This window comes from Oreochromis niloticus, linkage group LG19, assembly GCF_001858045.2.
Source record: "Oreochromis niloticus isolate F11D_XX linkage group LG19, O_niloticus_UMD_NMBU, whole genome shotgun sequence".
NCBI lineage: Eukaryota > Metazoa > Chordata > Actinopteri > Cichliformes > Cichlidae > Oreochromis > Oreochromis niloticus.
The window spans coordinates 885598-912170 of NC_031983.2; the positions used below are offsets into that span (position 1 = coordinate 885598).

Here is a 26573-nt window from a genome sequence, read left to right on the forward strand (position 1 = left end):
ACAGCCTAGTATAAAAGGCCCCGAGTGGCAACAGAATGACAGAAACACATAGAGACGTTGGGCCAGCCTGAGGAAGGCTACACCCAGCCCAAACGTCGCGATGGCCCAACGGCAGTGCACTACACCCGCTAAGGGTAATTTTTTGAACAGGGGGCACCGACCCCAATCCCATTGATGGACCGTGCACTTCGGGTTCCGGCAATAGCCGGGCCTGGTCTTTACCCACAACCCTAACCCCCCTAAAGCGGAAACACTGGAGGGACTCCATGGAAATGGCCCACTGGCGTGCTTGTGTGATAGAAAAGAGCGTTCATAGCTAGCTAACGTAAAATCAGAGATTCTGTCAAAGCGGATCTACCCGAACATATTTCACACTGTGTGCCTGCAAAAATGAGCCGTACGCCTGACACAAGCACGAGGGATAACCAAACAAGGAGGATCCAATGGAACATCACCAATGTGGAGAAACATTTTGGACAGATGTGCCAACTCTTTGCTGCCTTTGTCAGTAAGACAGCCAAGGTACGAAACAAGGCAGACCTTCTGGTCCGGGAAATTAGCCTGTATGCAGACACCGAAACACCAAGCCTTAAGAGGGGGTTGAAGCAGTATGCTGACCATCTGGCCAAGATTCAAGATTATCGTCAAGCTCAGGTGAAATAACTTGAATCTAAAATCATAGAGCCATTAAAAAAAGCTGTAGTGAAATGGAAAAGGGAGGATCTGAAGACTACTCAGAGTGCCAGAGACAGAGAAGCCAAACAGATGGCTCAGCTCGAGAGGACCAGGCAGAGAAACCCCTCAGACATGCAGATCATTTCTCAGGCTGAGAGTGAACTCCAGAGAGCCACCATGGATGCCACATGGACCACGAAGCAACTGGAGGAGACCATCGATGAGTTTGAGAGGCAGAAGATCCAAGACATCAAGAAAGTCTTTTGTGAGTTTGTGACAGTGGAAATGTCATTCCACGCCAAGGCTTTGGAGGTGTACACCCTGGCCTACCAAAGCATTCAAAGTGTGGACAAGGAGGAGGACAAGGAGGTGTTCAGGAGTTCTCTGCACCCCCCCCCCCCCCCGGATATAAGTCATGCTTAGACATAGTGTGAGCTAATTCCACAACTTCCCTTGATCAGACCGGGTCCTTCCTGAACTCATCAGGGACATTACAGCAACAAAGAGCTGGTAGTCGTCAGACGAGAAAAGAGGAGGAGGAAGAGGAGGATGAAGATGAATCTGAAGAGGATGTTGACGAGGATGAAGACGCCACAGATGATGAAAATTAAATACTCAAATTGTTTGGTTTTGATTTTATGATAACAGAAAGATTAAAAGGCAATTTATAAAAGAAAAGCAGCCTCATTGCCAAAACCACATCACACATCTGCTCTGAGCAGTATTGCAGTGGTAGTGTTGTAGCGCCGTGATGCTTTGTAAGAGATCTACAATTTGTAATCCAGGCTCCTATTGTCTTAGCTAGACTTTTATATAACGCAGAATAAAATGTGCATTATTGGTCGCTTGCATTTAAGAATAAAAATATATTTTTATGCTTTGGAAAAAAAAAGAAAAAGTTAAAAGAAATGGTATATTGAACAAAAGGGAAGAGAGAGAGTATGAAAAGCCCTGAGTGGCAAAGAAAGATAGCACTAAGTAAAGATATAAAAGTTAAAGGAAATCAGAAAAATGGGCGGAGACAGCCTAGTATAAAAGGCCCCGAGTGGCAACAGAAAGCAGTGTTGCCCAATTAGCGACTTTGTCGCTATATTTAGCGAGTTTTCAGACCCCCTTAGCGACTTTTTTTCTAAAGAGCGACTAGCGACAAATCTGGCGACTTTTTCTGGTGTTCTTGGAGACTTATTTATGACGACTTTTTGACGTGAAAGCTCGTATCGCTCTTACTCTTAACAAGCAGCGGGTGCTGCCGTGGGCGCCTTGCCCGTTCCAAAGCGCTCACGGGCGGAGAACAGTCCTCCCCCAGCTGCTATCAGGGCAGAAGATGTTCACACCTATGCGTCCAAACTGCAAATGAATCGCACATGAGCGAAGCTGCTGCTCCCGCACTGACTGTAATGCAGTCAGTTCTTCTTTTACTCGTATGCTGTTTTGTGGATCACAAGGTTTAAAACTACTTATAAACACACACACACACACACTTTTGCCGGTCCAAGCCCGGATAAAGGAGCAGGGTTGGAATTGTGACATTAAAAATAACAATAATTGCTAAAAAAAAAAAAAAAAATCAAAAATTATTTGTAGTTCTAAATAAATTCTAGATGTATTTAGGACGTTTTTTACTCACTTCATGTCTCTTCCACAATGTTATTTCTCTCTCCAACAACGTAGGTTACAATTATATTAGCATGACCAATTGTGCAAATTAGGCGATGACGTCATTTAGCGACTTCTAGCAACTTTTAGGACAACCAATAGCGATTTTCCTTACTGAGGCGTTGGCAACACTGACAGAAAGACAGAAACACATAGAGACGTTGGGCCAGCCTGAGGAAGGCTACACCCAGCCCAAACGTAGCGATGGCCAAATGGCAGTGCACTACACCCGCTAAGGGTAATTTTTTGAACAGGGGGCACCGACCCCAATCCCATTGATGGACCGTGCACTTCGGGTTCCGGCAATAGCCGGGCCTGGTCTTTACCCACAACCCTAACCCTTACCAGCCAGGTCCCGGTGGAGTGGGTGAGGCCCCTGCCCACATCTCCTACCCTAACCCTAACCAATCAGCCCTCCCTGCTCTAACCCTAACTCAGGTTTAGCCCCCCCCCAAAAACAAAAAAAGCCAAAAAAAATGGAAAAACACAAGACACAGAACAAAGAACAGAGTGGTTACTAAGAAAGGGGGTGCCAAAAAAACAGAACTGAAAGAATGAGTGGACTAAGGAAAGGGGGTGCCATGGATAAAGATAAAAACAAAGTGACAAAAGAACAAAGAGAATAACAAGAAGAAAAGTATAAATAGAAGATAAAACAGTCACAAAGAGAACAGAGAAAAACTAAGAAGAAAGCACGGAGAAAAACTAAGCAAGAAGAAACATAAATAGAAGACAAGACAGTCGAAAAGAAGAAAGCACAGAGAAAAAACTAAGTAAAAGGAAACATATAAATAGAAGACAAGACAGTCTCTAAATCATTGAGCCCAGCCTGAAGAAGGCGAAGTAACGCTGAAACGTCGCGACGGGCTCAACAGACACAGTAAATGGCCACTACAACCCAAGATGGGTAATTTTTTGAACCGGGAGCATCAGTGCCCACCCCAGTCGAGTGAACGTGCATCAACTGGGGACCAGCAATTGCTGGGACCCTGTTTCTTTTCCCAAACCCTAACCCCTAACCCTAACAGTGAAGCAGAATAAAGGAGAATATGTACATATGGTTATTCAACCTTATATTAAATTCCATTGATGCTAACTTAGGAGCCAACACTGAGCTCAGGCTAAAGCTAGTAGCCCAAGATGGCGACTGTAAACTAAATAGTTAACACAGATGCAAGATGGCGGATTTAAAATGGCAGCTCATGGACAAAAAAGTGGTTGCCCTGGATACCAGCACGGAACATGATGGGAACCAGGAAGCCAGAGCACATGCACTGCAAATTTCTTGTAGCTTAACAAGATGTCTTACATTTAGCCAGATTATCTGTCCATCTTCTTTTGAACATTACAAGCTAGTTTCCAGTTTCATGTGTTAGATGATTAGACTAGTGATGGGTCATTCGCGAACGAAATGGCTCTTAGAGCCCGGATCTTTGACGTGAACGACGCAAGCCGGCTCCTCATCGTGAGCCGTGGGGTTTTTTTTTCTTTCTCTCACCCTCTTTCTCGCACTTTTTTTCCGCTTCACTCCGCATGCGAGCCTTGTGCTTTACGCTGGGCAGAGGGGGGAGGGGCGGGAGTTACAGTCGCAGTAGCACAGGAACAGAGCGGGAGGGAGAGAGAGAGAAAGAGAGCCAGGGACAACAACGTCACATTAGAAAGGTATAGTGATCATCCACAACTGTTTTCAGTTGCAGATGATAAAGGATTCAGAATGTTTATTCATGCAGGCCCATATGACAGAGAAAATGCATCTTCTTTTTGTTTTCATATTTTAATTTATATTTAATTGTGTTGTGGTTTGCAGTGTTTTGTGTTGTCTCACTTTAAATTTGTAAAAGGAAAAAGCTGAAAATTTAAATTGAATTGAATTGAAATATTATTTCAGTCAACAACAACAATAACAACAGATTATTATTTTACATAAAAGTACTCAAACAGTAACTGAAAAAGGAATAGGCTGAAGCCTTGTGGCTTATAATTATCCTATCCTTTACCCCCCAAAAAATAATCAAATCCTTAACCAAGAAAATAAATAGCAATGATAATAAGTTACATAACAGTTTGAAAGAAATCAATGATAAATCGGTAAATTAAATCAACACAAATTTTTTTTTTAATCAAACCAAATTTCTATAACCTTGTATAATACAAATTTTTAAAATCTTCCTGAAAAATGTCAAAGAAAAACACATCTTCAGTTCATCATTAAGTCCATTCCATAATTTCACTCCCAAAACTGACACACATCTATACTTAACATTGGTTCTCACTTTAGGTATTTCAAACTTATAAGACCCCCTCAAATCATATTTTCCATCTCTTAGTTGAAACATACTTAAAATACAATTTGGAACATTCTTTTTCATCATTTGATATATCATTTCTAAAGTTTTAGAATATATAATGTCCATGAATTTTAACATAGATGATCCTACAAAAAACTGGTTGGTGGACTCCCTATATCCAACTTTATTTATTATTCTAATAGCTCTTTTTTGCAATTTAAATATTGAATCCAAATATGTTTTGTATGTGTTCCCCCAAATTTCTGCACAATAGGTCATATAAGGCAAACAAAGGGAAGTATACAATAAATAAAGGCAATTCTTATTCACAAAATCTTTTGTTTTATAAAGAATAGAAATAGACTTAGATAATTTCCGTTTCACATGTTCTATGTGGGGCTTCCAACAAAGTTTATCATCAATAATTACTCCTAAAAATTTTGTCTCATATACTCTTTCAATTTCAACATTATTTAAATTCAATTTTACTTTAATATTACTTTTACTACCTCCAAATAACATAAATTTTGTTTTACTTTCATTCAATGATAGTTTATTAAATACAAACCATCTATTTAACTTCATGAGTTCTGTTTCCACTGTTTTCAGTAATTTCTTTATGTCCTTTCCAGAGCAAAATAAGTTTGTATCATCAGCAAACATCACATATTTTAAAGTATCACTGGCTGTACAAATATCATTTATATAAAGTAAAAATAACTTAGGTCCCAAAACAGATCCTTGCGGAACTCCACAAGTTACTTTTCTAAGTTTAGATTTCATGTTATTAATACTCACATATTGGAAAACCTATTATTCAAGTAACTATTTAACCAAAATTGTACAACACCTCTTAAACCATACCGTTCACACTTCTGTAAAAGTAAAGAATGATCTATCGTATCAAAGGCTTTACGTAAATCAATGAACACACCTATTCCAAACTGTTTTTCATCCACAGCCGTTGCAATATTTTCAATAAATTCCATCACAGCTAGAGATGTTGAGCGATTTCTTCTGAACCCATACTGATGATCATTCAATAAATCATATTTATCAATAAAAGAATCTAGTTTGTTTGCAAATAGTTTTTCAAGAATCTTTGAAAATAGTTAAAAGTTGAAATGTGAATAGTTGGTTTTTGTATTAGATGATTTATTTATTACACTTCATGTGGAGTGAATAAATAAAAGTATATTTACGGTGGCCCCTACAGACAAAGCACGTGCAAACTTCAAAACACGTACGAACTCTGAAGCACGTACAAACCCTGAAGCACATACAAACTCCAAAACACGTACAAACTCCATAGCAAGTACAAACTCCAAAACACGTACAAACTCCAAAGCACGTACAAACTCCAAAACACGTAAAAACTCCATAGCACGTACAAACTCCAAAGCACGTACAAACTCCAAAACACATAAAAACTCAAAAGCACGTAAGAACTCCAAAACACGTACAAAACACAACAGAAGTGCTCCAGGATGCTAGGCCCAGTGTTGAGCTTTTGTTACCTAGTGGCTACACAAGCCAGCAAGTACCAATGACTGGATTTGGTGTGTGGTAATAACAGGTAAATGAACTTTTTTAAAAAAAACATTATTTGAATATATATGAGTGCTTGTGTATAAATGCACAAACAATACACATATGCTTTCAATTGTGTAATTTAAGTGATCTAGGTAGCTCTGTTTTGGAAGTTCAGTTCATGCTAGAAATGTGTTTTGGAATTTGTAAGTGCTTTTTGGAGTTTGCATGTGTTTTGTCTCTAGGGGCCACCGCATATATTTATATATACAAATATATAAATAAAACAACTTTTTTTTACATTTCTAATTCCTTTTGTGCATAATTTTATATTATTGTTAATAATAAATTAATTAAAGCACATAATTTTATATTATTGTTAATAATAAATTAATTAAAGCAACAAAAAAACCTGAGGAGCCGGTTCGGAGCCGAACCGAAAGAGCCAGTTCTCTAAAAAGAGTCGGAAATCCCATCACTACTCCTCAATAGCTCTGGTTATAGTTGAATCTAAAGTTAAATATATAGGGCTGATAATATCTAAAAAAAAAAAAAACCCAATTAGCAGAAAAGACACTAATATTTCTAACTGTATAATGGAGATGAAATCACTTAGCCACTGGTTAACCAGAGACCTCGCCATTTTTGGCAGAAACATCCTATCTAAAGCTGAAGGCATCTCCAAATTGATTTATCCTTGTCACTCTCTATACATCTCCTCTAAAAACATTAGTAAGGCTAACACAGTTATTTTCGAATTTTTGTGGAGGAATAAAACCCATTACATTGAAACATCTCAGCTTGTGAAGGAATACAATAAAGGTGGTATCAAAGCTCCAGAATTAGAATTTAGGGTTGGCACCCTTAGAATTAAATGGTTTAACCCTTGTGCTCCCCTTCGGGGCAGCCCCAGACCCCGGGGGTCCCAGAGTACCCCACCCTCAGTAGAGACCGGTGAATGAAAATGTAAAAAAAACCCCAGAACGATCATTTGGGGTCGAAGAGTGCCCCAGAGCGAGTCTAACCCTTCTGCTCCCCTTCGGGCAGCCCCAGACCCCGGGGTCCCAGAGTACCCCACCCTCAGTAGAGTCAGGTGAATGAAAATGTAAAAAAAAACCCAGAACGATCATTTGGGGTCGAAGAGTGCCCCAGAGCAATTCTAACCCTTCTGCTCCCTTCGGGGTAGCCCCAGACCCCGGGGTCCCAGAGTACCCCACCCTCAGTAGAGACAGGTGAATGAAAATGTAAAAAAAACCCCAGAATGATCATTTGGGGTCGAAGAGTGCCCCAGAGCGATTCTAACCCTTCTGCTCCCCTTCGGGGCAGCCCCAGACCCCGGGGGTCCCAGAGTACCCCACCCTCAGTAGAGACAGGTGAATGAAAATGTAAAAAAAAAAAAACAGAACGATCATTTGGGGTCGAAGAGTGCCCCAGAGCGATTCTAATGGGTTCGTCAGGGGATCGGGAAAGAAAACGTAGCACTTGGGGACCACGCACAGAAGCTGCTGCGGCAGCATGGGGGTCATTGATACCCCAGTACATGAAAATGAAGCATAATCACAATAATGATAATAATAATAATAATAAGAAGAAGAAGAAGAAGAATACAACACACAGACGCTTCTGAGTTTTATTTTATTTTATTTGAAAACACACTCACGATACAACTGAGGCAATCTGGAAGGCAAAATAAAAGTCAACAGCGGGGTTGAATCAGCCTTTCAAGACAAACGAATCTCAGTAGATATGTCAAGAACAGGTTTACATGAAAAAAAAAAAGGTTTACATGAAAAAATATCAACAAACTGTCCGTGTTTCAGGCGCTCGGTGCTGTACAGCGCCTCCTGTGGACGAACGTCATAGAGCCTGCCCGAAACTAGGAGAAAAATTGAAACGGGAGTGGCAGCCACAGAGGGAAATGATGACCTATCCAGGCATACCATTTAGGGACATGAGCAATAGGGGGGGTGCGTTTTTAAAACACCCCCCCTCCCCCCGGGGCTGTATTTTTGATTACAATATCAACAAACTGTCCGTGTTTCAGGCGCTCGGTGCTGTACAGCGCCTCCGGTGGCTGTGAATACATGATAAAAATATCACCGTAGGATGCGTGCATTGAAAGAATCAGCCTTTCGTGACAATAGAATCTCAGTAATCTCCTTTGTAACACTCTGTGACCAGCCGCAGCTGGCCGATTTTCACCACATCCTCTCCCACCAGTTTGTCGTAGGCCTCGGTGATGGCGTCGAAGATTTTCCTCGCCGATTTCAGCTCATGCAACAGCGTCTCCGCCACGGTGCCGACCTTGACGTCGTCCGCTTCAATGTTGCGGGCGATCAGGAGACGTTGAATGGAAGGAATGAAACGAGGCGTGAGGAGTCTTTTCCTGATGCTGTAATAATGTTCAGCGTAAAAGTCATCCTCCAAGACTCGCAGACACTCGTGTTGTCTCTGGCTGGGGTGATTGGTCTTGCACCCGTTGCATGCGTCGGTGCGGTACTCGTTGATCACTATGTCGAGTAGGTGATACACCGCAGTTTTCACGGTATCGACGAGTAAAGAAGACGCCCAACCGTCAAGCTCGGCGTCTTGCCGCTCGCCCGCCGCTGCATCACACTCCGTGTCGGACAGTATCTCCCCCTCTTCCGAGGAACTGTCAGTTGAGCTGTCCGAGGAACGGTCCTCCTCGTCGCGACGCAGGGGTGCAGAGTCCATCTCTTTCTTTTTATCTCCCTCAGTATTGAGACGGTTTTGACAAAAAAAAAGTTTCCGAAAGAACGAGACAATCGCCTTCTTTTGAAAATATTAGACAGGGGGGCTTATTTTTTTTTGTCGTTGTTTATAGCGACTTCATAGAACAGCTACAGCATAGGCAAACATTCAGCGAGTAAGTAAGTAAGTAAGTAAGTAAGTACATAGACTGCATTAGAACTAGAAATCCGAGAAAACAAGTGAAATGAAACTCAGCCTTCGTAGTGTAACAAGGAGAAACGGGGTGGGTTTAGCTAAGCGAACATTGCCAGTGTACAATTTTACTGAGAATATCCAAGGGCTCCACCGAGCCCCATGAGAACATAAGATGTAAAGTACGCTCCTGCGCCAAATAATCCCAGGGAAGCGAGGCCGAAGAATTTACACCGCTCCTTCAATTCGATCCTCTCCTCTTCTTCCCTTTTTCTTTGCTCTTCCTCCTTTCTCCTCTTCAGCCTTTCTCTTTCGAGTTTCTTCTGGGCCGCCTTATACATCTCGTTGGTGTAGTGGTTTCCTCCATTGAAATCCACCATTTCATCTATTTCATCCAGAAGACAGCGATTTTTCTTCCGTCTTCGCCCTCTGCCTCTTTTCTGAGACAGCCGTCGGTGACAGACTCGGGCGAAACGTCCTCTTTGAAAGCGTTCGCATCCCCCAGGATGGTGTTTCCGGACGCACTCTTTCCCGATCCTGTTTTACCAACCAGAAGGAGTCTCAGTTCTTCACGGGTCGCAGAGCCTGCGGGGTTGGGGAAACGATGGTAACATTTGAATCATTCTATAAAAAAACAAAAACAAAACATGAAACACTACGTTACACTAGGCTATTCTTTTGTTATCTTTGTATCGATGTTGACAGCAAGCAGTTTGTCCACATAAAGCGAGTACCACAAGCAGCACACAACCCTGGGATTGCACTTTACCTTTGTATCGATGATGACAGCGAGCAGTTGGCCCACATAACGCGAGTAGCACAAGCAGCACACGTCCCTGAATCCGGCCTTTGGTCGCCAACATTTTCAGTAAGCTAAGAAAAGGAGAAAGAAAAAAGAGGTGAAATTAAGGCACATTCAGGGAAAGTCTTTCAGATCAGATTACCAAGTTAAACCACACTGAAAATACGCGTTGAATAAACCATGACCCCAAACTGGTCGGTTGTCCCATGTGTTTCCCCGTAGCTGCTCCGGGCGCACACACAATGAGCCCTGGTTTCGCGACGCAGGCGTAGCAACAACCTCCTTCTCCTCCTCACTGCCTCCTGTGTGTGTGTGTGTGTGTGTGTGTAGGAGGTACTGGGTTCCTCACAGACGGTGGTGTTCGCGAAACCCACCCTCCCCAAAGCTAAGGGCTCGCCAGCGAGGCGCGTGAGGGCGAGGGTCCGAGGTCCAAACGGAAGGCTGTGTTCGCGTAACCCGCCCTCCGCAGACCTAAGCGTACGCTACCGAGGCACTTGAGAACGATGTAGAGGGAGCAAGGATGAGGAGGAGGCAAGGAGTGTCTGAAGTCCAAACGGAGGGCGGTGTTCGCGTAGTAGGCAGGCCACAGAGCTGCTCTTTCACTAGCGAGGCGCTTGAGAAAGATGTAGAGGGAGTAAGGAGTACGAGGAGCAACGGAGAGCCCGAGGTCCAACTAGAGGGCGGTGTTAGCGAAACCGGCCATCCGCAGACCTAAGCGTACGCTCGCGAGGAGCATAAACGGAGGGCCGTGTTCACGTAATAGGCAGGCCAAACAGCTTCTCTTTCACTAGCGAGGCCCTTGACAGCGATGTAGAGGGAGAAAGGAGGACGAGGAGGCATGGAGAGCCCGAGGTCTAACTGGAGGGCGGTGTTCGCGTAATAGGAAGGCCAAACAGCTTCTCTTTCACTAGCGAGGCGCATGAGAACGAAGGAGAAGGAGCAAGGAAGACGAGGAGCAACGGAGAGCCCGAGGTCCTCACCGAAGGGGGTGTTCGCGAAACCGGCCCTCCGCAGACCTAAGCGTACGCTCGCGAGGAGCATAAACGGAGGGCGGTGTTCGCGTAATGGGCAGGCCAAACAGATGCGCTTTCACTAGCGAGGCACTTGAGAGCAATGTAGAAGGGGCAAGGAAGACGGGGAGCAACGGAGATCCCAAGGTCTTCACCGAAGGGGGTGTTCGCGAAACCCACCCTCTGCAAAGCTAAGCGTACTCTAGCGAGGAGCGTGACAAGGATGTAGAGGGAGCAAGGAGGACGAGGAGGCACGGAGAGCCCGAGGTCCAAACGGAGGGCGGTGTTCGCGTAATAGGCAGGCCAAACAGCTGATCTTTCACTAGCGAGGCGCAGGAGAACGATGGAGAAGGAGCAAGGCAGACGAGGAGCAACGGAGAGCCCGAGGTCCTCACTCAGGCCCATTTACGCGTAACCCAAGGCCCATCCAGCAAAGCGCTCACCTGCGAGGAGCAGGAGAATGGAGCAGAAGGAGGTCGCAGGACTAGGAGGCAAAGAGAGTCCGAGGTCTGCACTTTGGCCGGTTTACGCGAAAACTGCCGAGAAGGAGACGACGATGATGATGATGATGATGATGATGATCTAAAGTTGAGAGTTGTTTCCTCCGGCGGTTCGGGGTCCTTCCAGACCCCAGTGTTTGTCATCGTAACTTACGGATGTGCATTGGGGTTGCGAAATACCCCATCGCCTTTACTAAGGGGTCACAGTGTACCCACGGAGTAGAGAGCACTCCCGGTCCTTACTTAGGCCGGTTTACGCGTAACCCGGGGCCCATCCGGCAAGGTGCTCGCCTGCGAGGAGCAGGAGAACGGAGCAGAAGGAGGAAGGAGGACCAGCAGGCAGGGAGAGTCCAAGGTCCTCACTTAGACCGGTTTACGCGTAACCCGGGGCCCGTCCGGCTAAGCCCTACCCTGCGAGGAGAGGGAGAACCGAGGAGCAGGAGGTAGGAGGACTGGGATGCAGGAGGCGTCCGAGGTCCTCGCTTAGGCTGGTTTACGCGAACACTGCCCTCTGCAAAGCTAAGCGTACTCTAGCGAGGAGCGTGACAAGGATGTAGAGGGAGCAAGGAGGACGAGGAGGCACGGAGACCCCGAGGTCCAACTGGAGGGCGGTGTTCACGTAATAGGCAGGCCAAACAGCTGCTCTTTCACTAGCGAGGCGCAGGAGAACGATGGAGAAGGAGCAAGGAAGACGAGGAGCAACGGAGAGTCCGAGGTCCTCACTTAGGCCCATTTACGCGTAACCCAAGGCCCATCTGGCAAAGCGCTCACCTGCGAGGAGCAGGAGAACGGAGCAGAAGGAGGTCGCAGGATGGAGAGGCAGGGAGAGTCTGAAGTCCTCACTTAGGCCGGTTTACGCAAACACTGCCGAGAAGGAGACATTGATGATGATGATGCTTGATTTTGTTTAAACAATTATTGCACACTTTTTGTAAATCCAGTAAACTTCTTTTCACTTCTCAAATATCACTGTGTGTGTCTCCTGTATGATATATTTAACTGACATTTTTTATTGTAACAACCAACGATTTATACAGGAAAATACTGGCTATTATCAAGGTTGCCCAAACTTTTGCATCTCACTGTATTAGTATATTTTGTCATTAGTATAATATGAAATAAATTCTACATGTGTCAAGTCGTGTGCCAACATTTGCTGTGTAGTAGAACTGAGACATTAGTCATTATACAAATTTATTTGAAATAATATTAAAATTCTCAAACAGAAAAACATTAAACATAAATATATAAAATATAAGTATTTACAGAGAGACAGGAATAAAAAGGACCCAGCTGCTCTCCAGAGCAGGAACAAGGCTGAGGAGGAAATGCTCCATTGGAGACTGGCATGGCCTCTTCAGGGACACCAGGATGGCCAGCTCCACCGCCGATGGACGGTCCTGGGACCAGTCCCTCATCTGCCTCGGAGCCGTCCTCCTCTGCGGACCTGTAAAACAGCACAAAACACAAAGAAATGAGAAAGCTGCTACTAGATTTTAATTTCAACATTGGAAAGAAAAAAAAACAGGATATAATCAGATTGGTTGTAGATATTTAGTAAAGGTGATCACAAGGGAATCGCACCGAGCAAAAAGCTATCAGTGCTGCTGTACATCTGATGCTACAATTGCATACCTGTGGGTGCAGCAGCAGGAGCTCAGGGACTGGGGAGCAAGGAGAAGCAACAGGGGATGCTCTGCTGCAGAATCAGCTGGTTCTATCAAGACAATATTAAATGTTAACAGGTTGAATACAATAATCATAGAGAAAGTATATACAGTGGTCCCTCATTTATTGCTGGTTGTCAGAATAACTAGCCCCTCGCCACGCACTTTATACACTTTTTTCCCCCCACACATGAACATTAGTCACAGTTCTCACAAGTTGATTCTCAAAGTGCAAACCTTTGTAGATTGCAAAACGTAAAAGTATTATTATGCCGTGTTTTGTCTTCGTCTGCCTGCCACTTTTGTGCGCCTTTTTCCCTTGCGGTGCAGGTGTCTATTTCCGAATGAGGGTCATAGTTATGGGTGTTTTTGTGCTGTTTTATCTATTGGATGTGATGGTTATCAAAACAAAACATGATAAATTTGAAAAGCGCAGGAGACATGACGCGGAGGAGATTTGTCAATCAGGCTGCAGAATGCAATGCTGTACTGTGCAAAAAAAAAAAAAAAAAAACAGCGAAAAAGCGAGGCAGTGACGGATGAGCGGGACCACTGTGTGCTGTTTATTAACAAAATATATTCCTATATGACAACATGCATAAAAGCAGAACGGTATTTGTACATCAGTGGGAAAATAGCGGTGGCTTGCTAGCTTTTGTGCGGCATCCCCGGGTCAGTGAAAAATGTAAAAAGAGAAATGAATGAACTCACCAGGTTGCCCGATCTCTTCACATATCTTCCTCCAAGCTCGGTCCTTTATATTCCTGTCTCGGTACACAAAGCAGCTGGTGTCGTACAGCTCCGGGTTGTTTGCTACGGCGTTGATTAGCCTTCCCTCCATTGAGGAATGAAGGGCTTTGGCTGGATCTGCCCCTTTGACTTAGGTTACAGCCACGTCACCAGGCTCCTGATTGGTTGTCGTGGTGCGATTTGACGCTGGAGTTCAGATTTTTCCAACTCAAGCGGTAGAGGCGAAACACACGTATGCACAAAATGCAACACAAAAACTGACACGCGTGTTTTTTTTTCGCGAGTCAAACGCGCCAGACACTGGCGCGCGTTTCACGGCTTTTGGCGTTTTCGAGACGCAAATATGCTTCCGAATTTTTGCCAGATGCGCAATCGCGTGTCATCGCGCTCTTTCCATTGACTTTACATGTAAACCTGACGCTCTGGTATGGGCAGAAATCTGTGCCATCAGAAACTGAATTTGAATAAGTTAAATTTGAATTTGAATTACTCGGATTGAATCTGAATTGTAACTTGAATGAAAGCTTTTGAAAACTGAATTTGAATTAGTCTAATTTGAAATTGAATTTATGGTTTGAAAATGAATTGATTTGCTTTGAAACTGCATTTTATCCTTTAAAAATTCAGCTCTCGAATAATTTCAGATTCACTTCTCACCATTCAGTTTCAGTTCTACAATTCAATTTCAGTTCCAAAATTCAGTTTTTTGGGACTTACATCCGGTTCCGGTTCAAGCGCAGATTAATAGAACTACAGACTGATAGCGTTACTGACGGAATCTACAGCGTCTTGAGCTGAATTAAGACTTCAGAAGTCATTCGTCATGTCGAATGACCAGCGGATAAACTCTCAGGTTGGTAATAAATGTATTACATGTATAAGAACAAGCGTCATGTTAACAATTGATAGCCGTACAGTAACCTTTATGCTTATTGTAGCTGCTAGCTAAAAACGCTAATTTAGCCTAGTTTGCCCTGAATTCAGCTTTGACAAACAAATATAATCGACTGTTTCTAGTAGAATTCCAAAGTTGTCATCTTGTACCCTGTCAGAGCCCTGTATGCTTGCAGAGACCCCTACAGTAGGGAAACATGCAAAACGCTGTCCAAACCTTTGTATTTTAGCTTTATTTATGTCTTACACAGCATCCCAACTCTTTAGCGAACTTAATAACTTTAGCTAAAGTGAATAGTTAGTCTAATTCATTAGTGCAGCATTACTGGATCACCTCTGTTTGAAGTGATATAATATGATATACAACTATCACTGAAACAGCAAACTTTGTAAATAAACAACACTTCTCATTCTCTAAACGTTTGGCCACAGCTGTAGATTACACTATCAGTGCTTGTTCACTCTTGACAATAATTACATTTCTAAATTCTCTTTGTGCATTTACAGGTAAACAATATCTAATATTTTATCTAAATGACTGCTTTGTCTTTGAAAAGGTGAAGAGCCTGAGGCCGGTGACACTCCAGTTCTACTCTAAGTACATCCTTACGGTGGCTCACAGGACAAGGCGACATTCCTGTCCTGCCAGAAGAGAAGAGAAACTTCAGAGTCTTCATGAAGTTCAACCAAAACCTGTCATATGGAATATGACAGGGGTCTCAAACTCCATTCCTCGAAGGCCGGTGTCATGCAACTTTTCCATGCCCTCGAGGACTGGAGTTTGAGACCCCTGCCGTATGGTGTTCATGCAGTTTTCTACCCCACAGTTACAGCATGTCTGACTGCCTGTTCAGCATATGCAAAAATATATGATGAGTTTAAGCATGTGATGACTAAGGCCTTCCATTATGGTGTTTGTCATCACATGTCACAGACATCTGGATGATCATTTGGAATAAACAAAAAAACAAAAAACTTGTTACTTCATCTTTTATCTTTATTATTATTATTGTTCTTATTTTACATTTTTCATTGTTAGGCATTGGGTTTATTTGTAGTAGTCCTTTCCAGCTTCTTTCCCTCTTCCATGTTACTGTGTCAGCTTGTCAGCATCTATTTGGGTTTGGGAGTGGAACAGGAAGTAAGGAACAGAAAGTGCCATTTAAACCAGGAGAGGTTCTTATATTTCAGAAGAAGGGATTAATTCAAGAGAAATGATGTCAATGCCATATTTTATTTAGGAACCCTAGAGAGCACTTTGCAAAATAACACATTCTTATAATTTCACCCTCAGATGAGCCAAGCTACGACTGTCAGGGAAGGTGATGTAGGTACAGAGCATGTGAGAGTGGTTAAGTTAATGTCTCTTGTCTAGATGAAGGCACAGGAGGGATCAATGGCACGGCGTAGAGATTCAGTATCTTCAGTCTTCAGTGGACACTCCATTTCTGGCACAAAACACCTGTAAAAGATGGTCGATTTAGGAGGTGACCCGACAACTTCAGCCTGTCAAACATAGCAATGGAGCAGTATGTTTAAAAAAAAAAAAATCTAATTAAGCATGCACTCAGTACCCTAAGAATTATTATGGTAGTTAAACACAGTGATAGTTGTATATCATATCACTTCAAACAGAGGTGATCCAGTAATGCTGCACTAATGAATAAGACTAACTATTCACTTTAGCTAAAGTTATTAAGTTCGCTAAAGAGTTGGGATGCTGTGTAAGACATAAATAAAGCTAAAATACAAAGGTTTGGACAGCGTTTTGCATGTTTCCCTACTGTAGGGGTCTCTGCAAGCATACAGGGCTCTGACAGGGTACAAGATGACAACTTTGGAATTCTACTAGAAACAGTCGATTATATTTGTTTGTCAAAGCTGAATTCAGGGCAAACTAGGCTAAATTAGCGTTTTTAGCTAGCAGCTACAATAAGCATAAAGGTTACTGTACGGCTATCAATTGTTAACATGACGCTTGTTCTTATACATGTAATACATTTATTACCAACCTGAGAGTTTATCCGCTGGTCATTCGACATGACGAATGACTTCTGAAGTCTTAATTCAGCTCAAGACGCTGTAGATTCCGTCAGTAACGCTATCAGTCTGTAGTTCTATTAATCTGCGCTTGAACCGGAACCGGATGTAAGTCCCAAAAAACTGAATTTTGGAACTGAAATTGAATTGTAGAACTGAAACTGAATGGTGAGAAGTGAATCTGAAATTATTCGAGAGCTGAATTTTTAAAGGATAAAATGCAGTTTCAAAGCAAATCAATTCATTTTCAAACCATAAATTCAATTTCAAATTAGACTAATTCAAATTCAGTTTTCAAAAGCTTTCATTCAAGTTACAATTCAGATTCAATCCGAGTAATTCAAATTCAAATTTAACTTATTCAAATTCAGTTTCTGATGGCACAGATTTCTGCCCATACTCTGGCCACCTCTATCGCGTTCGGTGTGAACACACCGTTAGAGAATATTGGGAGCAACAACACCATGAAGTCCAAAGAACACACCAGACAGGTCAGGGATAAAGTTAATGAGAAATTTAAAGCAGGCTTACGCTACAAAAAGATTTCCCAAGCCTTGAACATCCCACGGAGCACTATTCAAGCCATCATTCACAAATGGAAGGAGTATGGCACAACTGTAAACCTACCAAGACAAGGCCGTCCACCTAAACTCACAGGCCGAACAAGGAGAGCGCTGATCAGAAATGCAGCCAAGAGGCCCATGGTGACTCTGGACGAGCTGCAGAGATCTACAGCTCAGGTGGGGGAATCTGTCCATAGGACAACTATTAGTCGTGCACTGCACAAAGTTGGCCTTTATGGAAGAGTGGCAAGAAGAAAGCCATTGTTAACAGAAAACCATAAGAAGTCCCATTTGCAGTTTGCCACAAGCCATGTGGGGGGGACAGCAAACATGTGGAAGAAGGTGCTCTGGTCAGATGAGACCAAAATGCAAAACGCTATGTGTGGCGGAAAACTAACACTGCACATCACTCTGAACACACCATCCCCACTGTCAAATATGGTGGTGGCAGCATCATGCTCTGGGGGTGCTTCTCTTCAGCAGGGACAGGGAAGCTGGTCAGAGTTGATGGGAAGATGGATGGAGCCAAATACAGGGCAATCTTGGAAGAAAACCTCTTGGAGTCTGCAAAAGACTTGAGACTGGGGCGGAGGTTCACCTCCCAGCAGGACAACGACCCTAAACATAAAGCCAGGGCAACAATGGAACGGTTTAAAACAAAACATATCCATGTGTTAGAATGGCCCAGTCAAAGTCCAGATCTAAATCCAATCGAGAATCTGTGGCAAGATCTGAAAACTGCTGTTCACAAACGCTGTCCATCTAATCTGACTGAGCTGGAGCTGTTTTGCAAAGAAGAATGGGCAAGAATCAGTCTGTAGATGTGCAAAGCTGGTAGAGACATACCCTAAAAGACTGGCAGCTGTAACTGCAGCAAAAGGTGGTTCTACAAAGTATTGACTCAGGGGGCTGAATAATTACGCACACCCCACTTTGCAGTTATTTATTTGTAAAAAATGTTTGGAATCATGTATGATTTTCCTTCCACTTCTCACGTGTACACCACTTTGTATTGGTCTTTCACCTGGAATTCCAATAACACTGATTCATGTTTGTGGCTGTAGTGTGACAAAATATGGAAAAGTTCAAGGGGGCCGAATACTTTTGCAAGCCACTGTATATATATAGATATAGATATATATTAGTATGAAGGGTAACATTTGAAAACCAAAACTATCTTTTGGTCGCAGAAGCATGTTTTTTTTGTTTTGTTTTTTTTGTTATTGTAACAGGTTGGCTCTTCATGGCTGGATTTACAGTGAAGCAGATGGGACAATTTTAGTGGAACAAACCTATGTTTATTTGCCATACAGCTCTCCTTACAACACAGTGCACACGTCGAGCTTCTTCACAGCACCATCAACCATCAGGTCTAAAGACAATTGGCAGCCTTAAATACCTTCAGCTGTCACAGACTAAACCATTATTCCACTCACAGGTCATACATTGTATACACTGTACTGTAGGCAACGTTGCCTCCATTTTTATAATTTGTTATTAATATTTTGTACATTTGCACATTTCAAGGACTCTTCTGTTTTTGGAGTGTATTTATTTATGTATCTGTATTATATTGTACATTTACATTAAAAGTGAATCTCTGTCCAAAAAAATGCACTCAGTTTACTTTTTACTAACTATGATCATCATTCATTATTCTCCCCCAGTAATTAAGGTTAGGATATGTATTTATTTATTTTTATTCCAATCCATTCTTCTTTGGAGTATTTAAATAACCTTAGTCAGATTTGATGGTTTTGTGACAAACTTTTCAGAAAATTGTTTTGCTTTTCCTTCACAAATGTGGGGATTAAATTGTCTTAAAATGTACAAACCAGTGATGTCATGTTTTGTGACGAGATGTGATGTTTTGTGCACAGAGAGACTTGATGAATTTAAGAATCTTATGATTTAATAAAGAAATTTGCAGACGAGCACAGAGATGGTAAAATTCTGATGACCGATAACCAAGACGAAAACAACAGACGACGAGGACAAGGAGGAACAGGGGTTTAAATGCACCAAGGAGACAGTCATAAAGAACTCGGGACAACTGGAGACATTTAGGGATGCAGGGACTGACAGGGGACAGGGAAGAAGTCTCATCGTGACGTTTATCTTGCCTGGCTGGGCAGCTCTCTGGGTGCTCAGCACCTCCAAAGCTCTGATCCTAAGGTTTTTTGGCACAATGTCATTAGAAACATCCGGTCTAAAAGTGATGCTGATAAGATGATGCATATACTTATTACTTTTAAGCTAAATGATTGTAATTCATTAGGTCACTCTAAAAGTCCTGAATAGCCTTCAGTTGATGAAGAAAGCTACAGTGTGATAAAGAGATTCCAAATTGCGAGACTTGAGAAATGGCGATCACAGCAGTGATTACAATGAAATGTTTCTCCTACTGAAAAGCTCTTTGAGAATCATCTGTCCTGGAAGTCTGAAGAACATCACCAGAGCATTCTTTGGTCAGATAACAAGATATTTTTTTTCAGAACAGACAGAGTGGAGTCACCCTGGGCAGACATGATAGTAATGTCTGGCCAGGGTGCAGAGATATGATATGAAGCTACATGAGTGCAAAACATGTGGAGTAAACAATCTAAAGATATTCCTGCATGATAATGATTAAAAAATGCTTTCAATGTCAAACAAAAGTTTAAGATAAAGTTTGACAGCGCTGACCTGAACAAGTATGTTGCCTGATTTGAATCCAACAGAACACCTGAGGGAAATTTTGAAGAGAAACGTGGGGAACAAAAAGTAAGACCCAAAACAAAACCCTGCAGCAAGTACAGATAAAAAAACATGTTGTTTCAAAAATATTGCATGTTTTGTCAGAGCCAAAGAGGACTGATTCATTCATTGACAAAAAGAGATGCATGTATTCAAACCAGCGCAGCTGTTGCCCAGCACTGTCCTGCTCACCAGTAAAATCCCATCGCTTTCACTGACGTGGAAATCTTACAGCCAACTATCAAATCTGCTAATCAGATTTGATAGTTGGTTTAATTCCATAACTGACTGTGACTATATGTAAGAGGTTGTGAAACATTCTTATTAAACATTCTTAGAATAAGTTACATTTTGGGAGCAAAAGCAGCAACAGCTAGATTTGTGATTTCTAAATCTAAATCTAGACAGTGAAAGAATGAATGAATTACACTGACTTATAACTATCAGAGGCAATTATTAATTATGGAAGGCACTGAATGGTGCATGTGTGCAGGAATGATACGATTCAAAACCTCTTGTCTGTTAGAGAAACACCCAAAACCTCCACATTTTGAATGTCCTGTTCAAGAAAGCCGATAAATCTGAAGTTTAATCCAGCCATGAGTGCGGACATTTTTCACTTTTTTTACTGCTCTCAGATCAGTGATGAGATTTTAGGTAAAAGTTCGACACTTTGGTATCTGGAGTGATGTTTGCATGCTATCCATATTTTTCTGTCAATCGCGGATTTGTATTTATTCGTGTAAATGGAGTGAATGTGTTTCGACTCTCTGAGGTGTTCAGAGTGAAAAAAGTAGGTCACAGTGCTCTGACGCTTACGTCATTCCACAACTGGTCCGACCTGTCGAGGAGTGACTCGCTGGCACGTCTCAGATGAAACTCATCCGACAGGCGTGTGCATAAAGACAGATCCCCAGCTCAGCAGCCAGACACGAAGTTCTCAGCCGACATCCACCATGTTTCACCTCTTGCTTGTGGCCGTTGTACTTCTGGGAGGATACATCCTCCTCACACAGACTCTCTTCAAAAGATCCAAATGCAAAGGAAACGCCGCGATGTCAGGGAAGACCGTCATTATCACAGGTGAGACCAGAATCAAGCGCAGTTTGTATCAAAAAGACTGACTGCTAATGACACCAGCATCAAAAATGACGAAGTGTAGAAAGTGTGTCTACAAACAGTTCGGTGGCTGCTGTGTGTGCAGCACACAGAGCTCGCAGAGTTCAGTGAATTTTCCATTAATAGCTTGCTTCCTCTTACAAGGCGATAAGTTTGTTGGTGTTTGATTATGATAGCGATGGTGAGTAAAGGTACATAAGTTTTATTAAATCTGCAGGGAAAAGCAGATGATGAGCAAAAGAAAAGAAGCCCTTAAATGTATGTTTCCTATAATTATCTTCAATATTGCCACAAAAAAGAGGCTTTGAGTCTTTCGACGATACCGACCTCCATCAGGGAAATGTAGATCGGCTTTCAGGAAAAACCTCATCAAAAACTAAGTGAACAGTAAATATGACATTTAAGCCGATTCAGCAGTTATTTCCAAATTCAAATAAAAATCTGTTTAACATTTGCATCTCTACACTGGATTTGTACAGAGAGGGAGTTCTCATCTAAACCTGAGCATTCCCCTTCTCTCTCTTCCCTCTGAGGTCGGGGCCATTTTATATGTCACAAATCTGTGCCGATCACAAAATTGGGATTTGTACAAATGTGATTGCTGTAATGAAAGAATTAAAGATGCGTTTTTCTTTGTTTTTGTGCTTTTTACTTTGGATGGGAGTGAAGTTTACAGCACAACAAAGGTGGAAGTGAAAATCTAGAATTCTTGTTTGCAATTTAGAAAGGTTTCTACTAACCTTCAGATAACACCACATTACACATTTGAATGGATGATCGTTCTTGTTTGTGATGGTTTGGGTTGATGTTGCTTATTCTTTTCCTGCTCTTCCTGTAGGAGGAAATACAGGCATTGGTAAAGCCACGGCTTTGCATCTGGCCAGGAAAGGAGCCAGAGTGATCCTGGCCTGCCGAAACAAGAACAAAGCTGCAGCTGCCATTGCAGAAATAGAAAAGGTAAGAAGAACGCACTGATGCATTGGCCACATTTTCCTCATGCTGTATGAAAGTTAATCCAAAGTTTCTCAGAAATGAGCACTGACATTTAAAACAATAGCTTGTGCAGTCGTCAGCAGGGAGTGGAGGCTCTGTAACAAAGTCCTATCATACTGTAACTGGCTGATGTGTGCTTTAGGTAATTAAAGCAGCTGAGAAAAAAGAATACAAGTTAAAGTAGTATGTGGATATGACTGTTTATTTATATTTATTCAGTAAGTACAATATGACCATTTTAAAGGACTGAGACTTTTTTTAAGGGAAGCTACATTCTGAATTGAAATGTAAGCTGTGAAAGGAGTTAACCTTTTAAAGGCCTAGCTGACAGAGAGCACAAAATGATGAACACAGAACTTTAACGGGATTTACACGATCCTGCTGGAAGGAGCTGAGGCGTTCACTTCTTTCATTGATGGTAATGTTTGAACTGTTGCTTTCAGAAAAAAAACAGTAAAAATGGATTGAAGTGAAACACTGAAGCGTAAGTTAAATGTAACATTACCTTCACTGAATCATAATAATCTTCTTCCAGGAAACGGGAAGTACAGACGTGATCTACATGCACTTGGACCTAGCCAGTCTGAAGTCTGTCCGCAGTTTCGCGGAAACATTCCTGAAAACTGAGTCCAGGCTGGATTTGCTCATCAACAATGCTGGTACACACACTACTACACAACAACACAGTGTCCACATAGTTGCAAGTACGAGGTGCTTCCAACTAAGTGCCATATCTGGCAAAAAGACATGCAAATACAGTTTTTAATGATGTGCCGCAGCAGTGGCGATTTGTCTGTTCTATGGAGACAGAGATATGTCTATAGAAAACCAGCTTCAAGAGATTAAGGAAGTACAAAGATTTCAAAAACCATTGTTAAAATATGTCCACAGGATTGGTGGCAGACGGGCGGACTGAGGATGGATATGGCATCGAATTTGGGGTGAACCACTTGGGTCACTTCCTGTTGACCAATTTGCTGTTGGAGAGGATGAAGAAGACAGGGGGAGGACGAGTGATCACCCTGTCCTCCATGGCTCATCGCTGGGGACACATTGACTTTAACGTGAGTTTACAATAATTTAAAGAGAGGTGTGAGATATAAAGCCATCCTCACTCTGGAACAAGCCTTTTTCCGTCTTTTGGGACTCTTATTTTTAAAAAATGCCCTGCTCTAGTATTTCAGTAGTATGACTGAAGAGGTGATCATAATAAAAGTAAAAGTTGAGATTTTTATTTAGCATCAGAACTGGTTTTATTGCTTCACGATTCCTTTACATCAATGTGTGGCATGACATCAGATACTTCAGATCATCAGATACAGATACTGGACTGCCCCAGATGCTTTCTGTGTTGTATTCAGAGACATTCCTTTCCTGCATTGTAATTTGGCCATCACCCTCACGAATGATGTTGTTGCACGTCTTTCACCTTCGCTTGTCTGAACAGCTTATTGACAAGGTTGTTTTTGTATCTTAAGGCTCTGGTTGCAAACAAAGACCTGGGAACTGGCAGATATAGCTGGCAATTTTTCCATGCATACTGCAACAGCAAACTGTGCAATGTGCTTTTCACCCATGAGCTTGCCAAGAGGCTGAAAGGAACTGATGTCACATGCTACAGTGTTCACCCAGGTAACACACTCACACTGGTTTATCTTTAATCAACACTCATTTTAAGCTATATATTACTGTAATTCAAGCTAAATTAACTGTTACTATCAGCATTTTATCCAAATTGAACACTAAAGGCACTAAGTATGTGATTGCTCTTTCCCTTCTGCCCTGTAGGTGTTGTCCGGACTGAACTGTCTAGAAATGTCAGCCTGTGGCAGAAGATTTTCATCCAGCCTGTGGCCTGGTTGCTGTTCCTGGACCCAGAGACAGGAGCTCAGACCACACTGCACTGTGCCTTGCAGGAAGGACTCGAACCTCTGAGTGGGAAGTACTTCTCCTGCTGTGAGGCACAGGAAGTGTCCGCTCATGCCCGAGATGACAAGGTGGCCCTGAAACTGTGGGAGGTCAGCGAGAAACTCTGTGGACTGGCATAGATTTATTGACCTTGCTATAAACCAGTTGTCGAGTCCATGAGCGATGAGCTGTCATTCAGACCTTTCTAATGGTATCGGTGGTACAGTGCTATATGAACATCTAGTTTGCTGTACAGCACTTCTTTTTCTTTTCTTTTTTTTTTTTTTTAATCCTTACACTTTTCCTTTTTTCTGAAATTTAAACATCATTTCTGGTGTTGAATTTAATTGGTGTTGCTACAGTGCCATCAGCAGGATAGAAGCTGGGAATAATCATGTTCACCAGTGTCTTTTTTTTTTTTTTTTTTTAAATATGGTGTATTTATTGGGAGCTGATTCATATTTGGTATGTTACTGTTCTGTCACCTGTTGTGAGACAATGGCAACATGTTTTAACAGTTTCGTCATATTTTTTTTTAAATCATTTTTTATTTTGTATTTTTATGTAAATATTTTTGAATTCTCTGTACATTGTGTTCATACTGAGGTCCTTACTGAAGTTTGCCTTAATAAAAAATGTCGACCAGAATCTGTCCTCTTGGCATACATGCCAACCGTCCCGATTTTTCCGGGAGAATCCCGAATTTCAGTGCCCCTCCCGAAAATCTCCCGGAGCCACCATTCTCTGGTGGCAGCTACTGTACTTGGTTTTGATATTACTCTATTTTGCGACCCAGAAAGAGAAATAAAACTTTTAACATATTTTCAGGCAAGAATGTAGCTGTGTAAACTTCAAATATCTGCGCCGGCGAGAACAGCAAACCCCCGCGGTTTTTTGCTACTCAGGTTAAACATAAATCACTCACATAACTTTAAAATGTTATTGATTGGCTTTTTTCAGTGTTTTATTTCTTTGTGAGTAAATCAGTTTGGCTGAGATGATTGGATTAAATAAAACTTTATTAAGCCCTTCGGGGTTTTCACACAACCGAATAAACGTCAAACAGAAAACTGATTAAACAGAAGTGTGAGATGGTTGAGAATTTATGCCAGCGTCCGGGTATACTTTAGATAGGAGGAGCAGATGGCAGAGTTTCACTCCACCGAGAGAGCTCGTGACGTAATTCTGATCGTCCAATTTCACAGTCATTCACTTCCAGCCTACCCTGCTTTCGGAGGACCTGGCCCACTTAGACCATGAAGGCCGCGTCCTCAGGTGGATGCAGCCTCTGAATTTGGAGACCCTCGCTGTTTCCTGCCGGACAATAATAACGGTGACATTTAACTTATTTTATCTGATAAATAAACATTGTAAAATTCAAGTTTTTTGTATATATAAAAAATATCCTTTTGACTGTCTCCCTAATTCTGAGGTCTCAAAGTTGGTAAGTATGCCTCTTGGGGTTTTTTTTCTCCTTTCATGGGAACAGAAGTTTTTGTTTTCCTTTAGAAGCCAGAATCTAATTCTTGCTGTGAAATTTTATTCATTTTGTTTCATTTGTGGCCTAGAATGGTCACATGTAAATTTCCTTAATATACACAGTAGATAGTGTACAGCACATTGCTGTTGACTACAAGCTTAAAGTATGTTATTATACCAGTAACTTGCTGTTATTGGATGATGTAATTTTTAGAAAAGATTATTCAGGGTCACCAGTGAAAACGGCAGGTGCAAAAAAAAAACTGTCACATGAGAATTGCTCAGCACGTGGCACAGCAAACTGTGCAGCCTCTTTCAGGTGCTGTCAAAACTCTGACATGAAGTTCTTCCAGACAGGAGCCTCTGTTAGATGCTCTAAAAACGATTAGGATCCTCCGTTGCGATCAGCTCAACAACAAGAAGATGATAATCAGTTGACAGATTAGCTTCCTTTTTAGACTCAATGTCAGATCTGATGACACGAATGCAAAGTTGTTGATCAGCATGTGATCTCAGGTGTTCAGGTGCTAGCTGCTTTTAAGACATCATGGAGGCACAGAAGGCTCTGCTATCTGGCCTGTTCAGTCTGAGCCTGGCTGAGGTGTCTCTGCAGCTCTGCCTCAGATTTGTGTGTCCGTGATTACTGAAAGGCTCAAGGAATGTTTTTGGTGTTTAGCAGCAGAACTGGTTCTTTTGTTTCAGGAAGGCTTTGTGTCCTTGTGTGGCATGATATCCGATTAACTGTGTCATACACTTGCACCCTATACTATACTTACACATGTTGTATGCAGAGGACCTCACCTGCACTGTAACCTGGGCTATCACCATAACTGATGTCATTACATGTTGCTCCTGTGAGTATTTGCCTTTGTCGCTCATTTGATCCTGTGTTTCAGGCCCCAGTGGGAAACAGACTGTCATCATAACTTCTTCCAAAACAGTTCAGTTCAGCGCTGTTACAAGCTGGTAATGTCATCCAGTATAGAAACAAGAAGTAGTGCAGAGAGTTTGTTGGCAACAGCAGAATCATGTCTCATTACACTACACACTCAAGGTTTC

At 42.2% G+C, this 26573-nt stretch overlaps 1 protein-coding gene and 1 pseudogene across 1 annotated transcript; both read left to right on the forward strand.

Moving 5' to 3' along the window:
* Window positions 1-390: 390 nt before the first annotated feature.
* LOC106096965 (protein FAM92A pseudogene) lies at window positions 391-1484 on the forward strand (annotated as a pseudogene).
* Window positions 1485-20829: 19345 nt separating this feature from the next.
* On the forward strand, window positions 20830-24683 carry LOC100711347 (dehydrogenase/reductase SDR family member 13). Its single transcript, XM_005463449.4, has 6 exons — window positions 20830-21098; window positions 21973-22091; window positions 22663-22786; window positions 23019-23191; window positions 23606-23759; window positions 23916-24683. Exons 1-6 carry the CDS (start codon window positions 20972-20974, stop codon window positions 24173-24175), a joined length of 957 nt encoding a protein of 318 aa, XP_005463506.1. The 5' UTR covers window positions 20830-20971; the 3' UTR covers window positions 24176-24683.
* Window positions 24684-26573: the final 1890 nt, after the last annotated feature.

What these genes read in the sequence shown, in the direction of transcription:
- LOC100711347 (XM_005463449.4), top strand. Translation starts at nt 20,972, where the DNA reads ATGTTTCACCTCTTGCTTGTGGCCGTTGTACTTCTGGGAGGATACATC. An exon ending in GAAGACCGTCATTATCACAG is followed by an intron (nt 21,099 to 21,972) that starts GTGAGACCAGAA and finishes CTCTTCCTGTAG; the next exon opens with GAGGAAATACAGGCATTGGT. An exon ending in ATGCTACAGTGTTCACCCAG is followed by an intron (nt 23,760 to 23,915) that starts GTAACACACTCA and finishes TCTGCCCTGTAG; the next exon opens with GTGTTGTCCGGACTGAACTG.